Raw genomic sequence first — 9,883 nt, forward strand, 5'->3', positions numbered from 1 at the left:
TGATCAGGATCAGTGCCAGCACAGAGGGAGACTTGAAGAGGCCTAGGTAGCCTGGGGACAGCAAGGCTTCCCCCAAGGAGTCACGTCTTGAAGGATGAGTAGGCACAGGGCTGATGTTGCACTCGGGAATCTAGGCCATGACTACGTATGTGTGTGATGGAAATACGTGTCACATGGCGAGGTCGTAAAGAGCCTGGGTGGTGCGCATGCGGCTGGCTGGAGGCAGGCTCTTCTGTGGTATCTGCAGTCCTGACGTTTCGCCACATTGCCCAGTCCAGAGCAGGGTGTGTGTGTGTGTGTGTGTGTGTGTAAAGCATAACATAAGCATTAGGAGTTCTGATGTCAGATTAGCAGGTTCCAAATCCTTGCTCTGCCACTCAGCAGCTGTATGATTTTGGGCATGTTTTCTTTTCCCTTCTAGCCTTAATTTTTCCACCTACAAAACAGTATCCTGTCTCATGCAGCTTCAATGGAGATTACAAAGAGACAGTGCCCAGTGCCTATCACACAGTAAGTCCTCACTCAGGCTGATGTAACAGGACAGTTGGACAGAGGGACTCCTCCATAGTGGAAGGAAAACACCATAAGGCTATGTATTATGGTTCCCCTTCCCTGGTCAGGTTCCATCTCTCATCCCTGCTCTCTGGCCCCACTGTCCAGGGGGTGACATCAGACTATGGAGCAGCTGGCCACACAATGGAGCAGAGTGTCCTAGGAGGCTGGAGGTGCAGGGAGGGGTGTGGGGGGGGATGCAGAGGGTGGAAAAAGCCAAGCTGCCTGGCTCAGAGGCCCAGGGGCTGGTCTAGAGAGACGGTGGGCCAGAATGGGCTGGAGGGGAAGAGATGCCCTTAAAAGAGGGACAGTGGGGCCAGGGGAGACACAAACACAGAAAAGGAGGCATGAGTGTCCAGAATAGACTGGGAAGTGGGTGAACCTGGCCTCTGGGAAGGAGACCTCAGGCTCCCCATGTCCTAGGGCCCCCTGAGGCCAAATCTCCCAGATTGAGTGAGGTAACCTCCACAGGCTGCCTGGCAACCCAGCCTTGGGAACTTGGCTTGTCCTTGACTGAGCCCCTGCTAGATTTCAGGCATTGCATAAGGCCTAGGGTAGCAGAGATGAAAGAGTAAACACGGTTTCAAGGATAGAAAAATAAATGCCATGCAGTATTCAGAAATTGCAGTAGATTCCCAACAACCCATTCCCAAATGCCATGTATTCTGAGCCCCAAATCAGCCCATGTGAAGAGCCCAGGCTGGACACACTCTGTGGGCAACAGAATAAAGCATTGAAGCTGTATGTCACTGTCCAGCACCCAAAAGAACAAGGGTTGAGCTTTAGGTCCTGGGGCCTATTCTTGGCCAGGGAGCCACTGAGGGTCAGAAGGTTCCAGGCAGCCCCTCTGTGCCAGGCTGTTTCTCAGGTTTTCCAAGCTTCCAAGGGATATAGGCTCAACCCCCCACCCAAGTCTCTGTAAAGTGCTCTTCCTGCGGTCTTTCTTACAGATGAGGAACTCAAGGCTCAGAGAGAGTGGATAAGTAGCAGATTTCTGATTCAGAGCTGTGTGAGTGCCCCCATGGGTTGTGTGGTTTCTGACTCTGCCAGCCTGGCACTGTGGGTGGCTCCCCTGAACTTGCACTTCCACTGGAAAGCAGAACAATGACCTGGGCCCTATGGTCCAGCGACAGGGCTCAGGCCCATATTTGTGCAAGTGAGGGTAGGCAGGAGGTGACACTGGCCCCCTTGTCCTATTGCTATAGGCTATTTGTTTAGGCACCCTGGGCTGGAAACAGGTGCAACAGAGGTCCCCAGGCCTAGTGAGGGGCAGAGTGAGGAGATAGACTTCTCCCTCCCTGATCACAGCAAGTTGGGGCTGGTGGTTCTGTTCATGCCGTCTTGAGGGCTAAATTTTGTGCTCAGTGTCCTCCCACGGACAACTTGAGATCTCCTGTGGGTGGCTCCCCTGAATCCACACTCCTCTGGCCCTTCTTGTTGGGGAACAGCTTGTCTTCCTGCTCCTGGCCCCCCTTTTATTTATTCTCTTATTGCAGTGAGAATGGCTGACCTGGACTGGGCTAGTTCTAGCCTGGATTCATCCTTTGGGTCATGGCCCAGGGACGTGTGTAGGGAGATGTCTCTGGTGGGGACACAAGTTGTGGGTGTGCTGTAGTTGGAGGGCTCTGGACACATGCCAAGGGGTGGGGATAAGCCATGAGCCTCCTTGAGGCCAAAGGTGCTGCTGGTCTCATTCTCAGAAGCCAGCTCCATGTCCCGAGCATACAGGAACCTGGCCTCACCCTGAATCCCAACAAGGAGTCACCACTGGGCAGCACGCCCCTGCCCACCCCTCTCTTGTCTCTTCCACCATCTGATCTCAACACCACCTGTGGTAGGTTGACTCCGCACCTGATCCACCATGCATCCTGGGGAGGGGTACTGGGATGGAAGTGAGCACCCTGGCTGGCCTGAGCCCCACCCCTCCTGCCTCTCTGGCTCAGCTTTCTCATTCCTAATCTACAGAGTTGTGCTGAGCGCCATAGTTAAAAATTCACAGTGGGCCTAGAATATTTGCAGTGTCCCTCCACCACCCACATATGATGCCCCCGGCCTGACTTCCCTCCTGGAAGGTCATCGGAGCAAATGACACTAACCACCGGTCCTCCCTCACTTCCCCACAGTAGCCCAAAGGAGTCACCCAAGAAGAGCTGTTGATACTATGAGTTTTTTAATTAGTGTCTTCCTCCTACATTTGAGGAAGAAATGAGGATGCCCCCCAATGGCCTTCTTTAGCTTTGGAGGAGCATGGACAGAATGAAGGACTGAAGAGGGGATGGGGGGGCAGATGCAGAGCTAACAGTGGGGTTCCCAAGTCCTCTATCTAGTAGTGGGGTGGCTGGGTCCACACAGGAGGCTGGAAACACACACACACACACATGCCACACACACACACACACACACACACACACAGCACAAATGAGCTGCCACATCCCCAAACCTTTCCTCCCAGACCCGTTTACAGCCTCCCTCTGGGTCCCTGCGGGCTCGAGAGGCTGCCACCAGATGGGAGCATCGAGCAACATTCCTCCTGGTTCCAAGCTGCCTCCTCTCCCTTCATTCTTCCACTACCCCCTTCCCAGCCTGCTCTTCTCCTTTATTTTTCTTGCTACCAAAGCAGATCCTGGGGCTTCTATCTGCTTATGTCCAGGGAAGTGAGTGGTATGTGGAATCACACCATCCATCGGACCGGAGCACATGACAGCCGGGAGGGCTTCCGGGGGGCCTTTGTGTTGGGGCATCATGAGCTGGGAAGGACATCTCTCTGTGGTTCTAGCACTGGGCACCCAGGAAGTGCTCAGAAAGCATACACTGAGCTGAACTGAACAGAATCAAATCAACAGACCAAGGCAGCCCAGAGAGGAAATAGGTAATCTGCCGGTGCCATGGTGGCCTCCGAGACACAGGCTAACCCCACCCCAAGGCACCTGTCCCGGCAGCCTCCACTCAGGGCTGGGTTGGACTATGTCTCTGGCTTCCCACTGCCACGACCCTTACCATGAAGTGCTCTCAGTGATCTAAGAGGCTGTGGGGGAGCGTGTCCTGCTGGGTTGCAGGGCCTTCTTGTCACCACACACCTTCTTTGCGAGCCAGTGTGTTCAACCATCAGCCATCTCTTGAACTCTGGGAGAGCCAAAGGAGGCAGGTGGCCAGCAAAGGGTGACTGAGAAGGCCTGAGCAGCCTGGTCACCAGGAATAACATACATGTATCTATTGACTTCTCCTTTGTTCCCCTCAGCTAAAAAGGGCCCGGCCCTCTTGTTGAACTCAAAGAATAGAAGCGGATCTAGGACCCTCTGGTAGCTTTTTGTGACATGTTGATAGCCGTTTCCCTGCGGGCCCAAGACTGTCGAATCTGATCTTGCCCAGTTTAATGACTGAGGGGCACCAGGGTGGGTAGGTGGAAGAGGACCAGGGAGAGGTGCATGGGCTTCAATGCAGGCCCAGGAACTCCTTGAGGACATCACAGGTCTTCTTGTGCATGACCTCTCGGAGCTTCCTGACCCGCCGGCTGCTGGATGCTCCCACGAAGCTGTCGGGTCGCAGCATGGCCATACCGCCATCCACCTCGCCCATGATGATGAGTGGCGTCTCACCCACTGTCACGTTGGGGCAGGGACAGGCCCAGTCCACGTGGAGCAGAGTGACCTCCAGTGGCTCCCGGCCCAGGAACTTGAGGCCCATCTTCTCATCCTTTAGAACCTCATCCACAGTCACCAGAGCACGGCCGGAGTCAGGCTCCTCGGTCAGCTCTGAGACTCGGCCCAGTATGACAAAGTCACTCCGACAGAAGCTGGTGACGAGTTTCTGCCGTGGCTTGCAGGCCCGACACTGCTGGTTGCCCCGAGGGAAGGGGCACGACTCCTCGCAGGCCTCGCGGCTCTCAAAGTTGTTCCCATTGCCCTCACAGCCGCCATAGACGAAGGACTGGCACTGGCCGGTCTGGCTGTTGTAGGCCCAGCGTGGTGCATAGGCCTTGCAGGGCCCCTGAAGGGCTGGCAGGCTGCACACGGCCAGGGGCCCACTCATGCAGGCCACCATGCAGGCCTCGTAGGTCTCAAAGTGGTTGAGGTTGCGGTGGCAGTGGCCAAAGGTGAAGGTCAGGCAGTTGTTGGCCTGGGCGTCGAAGTGCCAGCGGGTCTGCTCCTCGCCACAGTCCTCGCTGTCCGGGGGCTTCAGGCACTCGGCCGCTGGGAAGGCTGTGCCGTTGGGGCTGCTCTCTGAGGTGGCCACAGCCTGACCCCCCCTGACCACGGACAGCGGGAAGTCTGCCCTCAGGACCCCGGCAGCATTCCGGGCCGTGCAGGTGTAGATGCCAGCATCCTGAGGCTGGGCGTTATAGATGACCAGCTGGGCAATGTTGGTGACCACTACATTGCCACGCACATGGTTGGGCCGCATGACCACATTCTCCCGATCCTCCAGCTGCTTTTCCCAGGTGATCTCAGGCCGGGGCCGGCCCACCACGTCACAGAGGAAGCTCACTGTCTCACCCACGGTGACTGACTGGTGCACGGGGTGGTTGAGCAGTGCCGGGGCTGCCATGTCCAGCCCAGGGGTCTCCGGGGAGGCTGTGGTGGGGTGCACAGTGGTCTCGGGAGGCAGGGGACTGGTGTTGGGCCAGGTGAAGTGATAGCGGCAGGTGACGACAGCCAGCGTGATGCCCCTGGAGCAGGCCTCGGCGTCCATGTAGCAGCGGTTGTAATAGGTGAGGCCGTCAGAGGCACAGGTAAAACTGGGCTCCTTCTCACAGCGATCTTTGCACTTACACACGGGCTGGCCATCCCAGATGTCACACTCAGAGCCCTGCTGCAGACACATGAAGTGGTCACACGTAGCCTCCTTGGGCATGCCCACCGGGCCCTTCTTCCCTCTCACGTCCATGTAGCGGGCCGCCACACAGCTCTTGGTCCCACACACATTGGGGCAGCACTTCTCATAGGTCTCACATTCCTGAAAGAGCCACAGAGAGAGCTCTGAACAGGGAGGGAAAGGAAGAAAGGACACAGTCCTGCCCTGACCTCCGGGTTTGTGGGAAGGGGACTTGCCGGGTTCACCATTGAGGGTGAGTAGAACCCCTGGTGGTGAGAGACTGAGCTCAGGCAGACCTGGCACTGCCAGGTGCCAGGCCCTCAACTGCGAGCTGACAGGTAGCTTGCTGTGCTCCTCACAAGCCCGTGGTGGGTGCAACCATTATTCCCACTTCATGAATGATGCTACCGAGGCACAGAGAGGTTACAGGTAGCAGACGCCTGTAATCCCAGCGGCTTGGGAGGCTGAGGCCAGAGGTCCATAAGTTTAAAGCCAGCTTCAGCAACTTAGCAAGGCCCTAAGCAACTTAGTGAGATTCTGTCTCTAAATAAAATACAAAATAGGGCTGGGGATGAGGCTCAGTGTTTAAGTGCCCCTGGGTTCAATTCCTGGTACCAGAGAGAGAGAGAGAGAGAGAGAGAGGGAGAGGGAGAGATATTAAGTGACTTGCCCAAGGTCATCTCTATGACTAGTGTGTGGAAAGTGGTGGATCACAGATTTCTAAGAGGGGACATTCTCTTACCACCATTCTATATATGAGTATACAGAGATGCAGAGAGATGACAATCATGTCACAGCCATGGGAGGTGGCAGAAAGGGACTGCAAAGCCCAGTGGGTGGGATTCTGATAGCACCAAATGAGCTCTGGGCTCACAGTGATGCTGCATTCGGGTCTTTTCTGTTGGCTTGAGGATGCTCTGGTGAACTGGGAGACGCCACCTCTGGAGTCTGTCCACACCCCGTCACCCCTTGAGGAGATCAGGATGTGTTGGGCCCAGGACACCAGGTCTCAGCCTATACCAGAGCCAGGTGCTCGGCTCCATGAGGGACACTTCATGGAGAAAGCCACAAGATAAAAGTCCCTTGTGTGGCAAAGGTCAGCAAGTCCCATCAGCGAGGCATTGCCAGACCATAATCCCCTCTGATTTTCTGTGGAGCCGCCTAAGGCATTAGTTTAATTCCTCGAAATTAGCAACATGCTCCTGTCGCCGGCACAAACAGGGATTTCATGTGGTGTTTTCCACAATAACATGCCGTACCCACTGGGCAGCGGGCAAGCCTCCTGATCCTCCACCAGCTAGTGGCTCTGTGAGCTACTCCCCACCAGGGCTGGCCTCTGGTCCTCCCGACTTTTGTTCAGCCTCTTTGACATTCCACATCAACTAAAGGGGGGACCCCCGCCCTGGCTCTGCAGGACCTGCCGGCTTCCCTTGTTTACCCTCTGCCCCTTCCAGCTCAGAATGGGGACTTTGTTTTGCAGCCCTTGTTTGGCACAGGCTTCTCGGCCATACAGGGAGGCTTTGGGCAGGGATGGGCCGTGTGTGTGTACCACTTGGGTCTAAGGGAGAGAGACCCCAAGGAGAACTGATGGCAGGTTAGGGGACATGGGGCAGGAGAGCCTGCTTCTTGACCTGAGGTCATCCATTTCCTAAGATGACAGGAAGCTCCCTCGGGGCCCAGAGGCCCATGAGTGGATGGGCCCTTGGGAACTGGGGGAAGGAACCTGGAGGAAGGAACCTGGAGGGGATCCTTAGAAGACTTTCACTTAAGGGACTGGGAGGCACCCAGGGGCTATCTGAATCCCCAGCCCCAAACAGGTGCCTTCTTTCTAAACACACAAAATCGGTCCTACTGTCTCCAAGCCCCACCTGACTTTTCAGGCCACCTGTGCCAATGACACAAGCTTCTCTGCAAATGTAGCCAACTAGTGAAGTGACCTCAGCCTGTGGGAATAGCCCTGGCTCTCTTGCTCCTTATCTTTTTTTCTAGACACTACCATGGCCCACTAGAAGCATCTATCCCGAGAGGACAGAGAATTGTCCCCTGGGCACTGTGAGGCACAGGCCACTTTCCCCAGGGAAGCCTTGTACTCTCCTGTGGGTGACCGAGCATCACAGGAACACCGGGTCTCTCATGTTCCCTGGTGATGTCTGGCCCAGACCCAGACCCAGAGCCCTAGGGGACTCTGTTACCCTCAGAGCTGGCCAGGACAGGCAGCAGGTAGCTGTGCTCAGAGCAGATGTGGGTACCACAGGCCCTTTACCCTGCCAGAGTGGGCGGGAGTGGCCGTCAGGGTGCCTTGGCATTGAGGAGAAAACTGCTCTAGAATCAGCCCTGCCCTGCAGTGTCCTCAGAGAGGAGCAGGAGGGAGGACTGAGGAGGCTGGCAGGCTGGAACTCAGTCCACTTCCCTCCTGAGGATGCCAGGGCATCTATCATAGCTGTCCCTGCCTGCCCTGACCCCCAGTCTGGCTACTCTCTGGGTCTAGGCCCAAAACCTGGGAGGTGGCTGGAGGCCAGATGAAACTTCAGCTTTGTCTGGCAGATATGGGCTCCAAGCCCACCTGTCCCTCGCTGGCCATGGTGCCGCTCTGAGTGTCCACTCTCCTACCTGTGAGTGGGCAGCTGACACACATCTGCCAATTCTCTCTATGAGCCTGGCACAGTGCTGGCCCACAGCAGCCCTCAGCACCCAGGAAGGAGCAGCAGCCCACGATTCCCAGGCTCTGGTGAACTTGGATATCACACCCTCTTTCAGGCCTCAGTGACAACAGACAGGCATCCATCATGCTCTGTTTATCTCCTGGCGGGCAGGGCCTGTGCTCCTTCACGTTCCTGGAGGGCACTCCCCAGTCATCCCCAGCCCACGCTCCCACCCCCTCACTCACACCTCAGGTCCATCTCGGGCTCCGCATTCCCAACTCACCTGGTCCGTCTCACACTCTCGCTTGCAGGTGCTCTGTGCATCCACCCAGAGGTTGGGGTTCATGTCGTTGGGGCAGATGCCAGCGTGGGAATAGCGGATGGGCGGCAGTGCCAGGCCTGGCGGGGACACCCGGAGCAGCAGCAGCAGCAGCAGCAGCAGCCCCCGGCAGGACCAGAACCGGCGACACCCCAGGGCCCTCATGGTGCGAACTGCAGCTGCTGAGACCTCCCCTGCGGCGACGCCAGGGGCTGGGGCCCACCGGGGCCTTCTCCTCCGGGGCTGGAGACACCTGCCCTCCCGGCCCCGCAGGTCTCCTTGCTGAGGCTGCTGCTGCAGCGGCTGCTGCCTCCACCAAGTGCAGCCTGCTGGGCTGTGCGGCTTCAGATAAAAGAAAGGTCTTTGGAAGGAAACTCTGTCTCCTGAGTGTGCAGGGAGAGGAGCCGCAGCAGGGGCCCGAGCCTGGATTTCTATCCTGGGCGCGCCACCCGAGTGGGAGCGAGCTAACCTGATGCCTGTCACAGGCAGGCTGCTGGCGCCTCTGTCCCGTGGCTGATCACAGACTTATTGCAGAAGGGGGAGAGAAAGCTGGAAGCAGTTTAGGCAGCGTATCTGGCACGGTGGGACACCTGCTTGTTTTGACTCCAGGAGGCCTTTAACCCCTTCAAGGGCCAGAAATGGCATGTGCTTCGGGGGAGCTGGCTCCAGGACACGCACGCTCCCTGTAAAGAAGGTTTGTTTCCCTTTCCCCCACCTCCTGGGGCTGGGCCCCCTCCTCCCTTTTGGCCACCTCTAAAGAACACACAGTCGCTTGTTACAAGGAGGGACCTGAGAGGGCTGAGTAGCGTCGCCCAGCCCGATAGTACATTTGAGAGCAAATGACGTGGAAAAACAACAAGTTCACGGCCGTTCCAGGGCGGGCCTGAGCTGCGCTGAGCCGTGTAAGCCGACTCCCACCCCAGCACCAGGTTCCCCGGTGGGGGGTGTGCACACGGACAGTTCCCTATCTCTGGGTCCCGGGCGGTTGGTGTCTGAAGTTCCAACTTCGGTGAATTTTCCCCAAATCATTCCAGAGACACATACCAGATACGCTCAGGCTCCCCCCGCTCCAGGACGTATCACATTCCTCGCTCCTCCATCCACACACTCAGCTCCAAGAACCCCCCCCCCCCAGAAAGATAGCAGCATAGCGCTGCGCGGCCCAGCTGCCCGCACCTGTGGCCACGGTGGCCACTACTCAGGGAACCCTTTCTGAGTGCCAGGCACTGTATAGGCACCATCTTGCCCCCCCCCCCCCCCCGCAATCCCCTGCACAGAGGACTGAAGAGCGCAAGACACTTGCCCAGGGTCACAGTAAGCAGCGATGGCAAGGCCAGTCATTCTTAATATGTGCCCGACTCGACATGCATCACCTCGTTTAATCCTCACAGAAAACTGTACCTCCAGCTTAGATTTGAAGGGACACACAGAGAGGCTAAGCAATTTGCCCTGTGTCACACAGCTCCAAGACCTTATTAAGCTAACCCTCCTCCATCCTCTGCCAAAACTGCTTTCGAGGCACCATCCAAAGTCTTGGTTTTTATAGGGTGGACAAGAA

General features: G+C 56.9%; 1 protein-coding gene and 1 long non-coding RNA gene across 2 annotated transcripts; one reads left to right on the plus strand and one right to left on the minus strand.

The window, feature by feature from the left end:
• The first annotated feature begins 419 nt into the window (after window positions 1–419).
• On the plus strand, window positions 420–2,561 carry LOC308636623. Its single transcript, XR_014019454.1, has 3 exons — window positions 420–510; window positions 1,503–1,561; window positions 2,253–2,561. It is a non-coding gene; the product is annotated as an uncharacterized lncRNA (long non-coding RNA).
• Window positions 2,562–2,854: 293 nt separating this feature from the next.
• On the minus strand, window positions 2,855–9,376 carry WFIKKN2 (WAP, follistatin/kazal, immunoglobulin, kunitz and netrin domain containing 2). Its single transcript, XM_081271871.1, has 2 exons — window positions 8,290–9,376; window positions 2,855–5,505 (listed from the first exon to the last, which is right to left on the minus strand). The coding sequence occupies exons 1-2, from the start codon at window positions 8,488–8,490 to the stop codon at window positions 3,985–3,987; spliced, it is 1,722 nt and encodes a 573-aa protein (XP_081127997.1). The 5' UTR covers window positions 8,491–9,376; the 3' UTR covers window positions 2,855–3,984.
• Window positions 9,377–9,883: the final 507 nt, after the last annotated feature.

The sequence above is a fragment of the Spermophilus citellus genome, assembly GCF_964194105.1.
Source record: "Spermophilus citellus genome assembly, chromosome: 17".
Classification (NCBI taxonomy): Eukaryota; Metazoa; Chordata; class Mammalia; order Rodentia; family Sciuridae; genus Spermophilus; species Spermophilus citellus.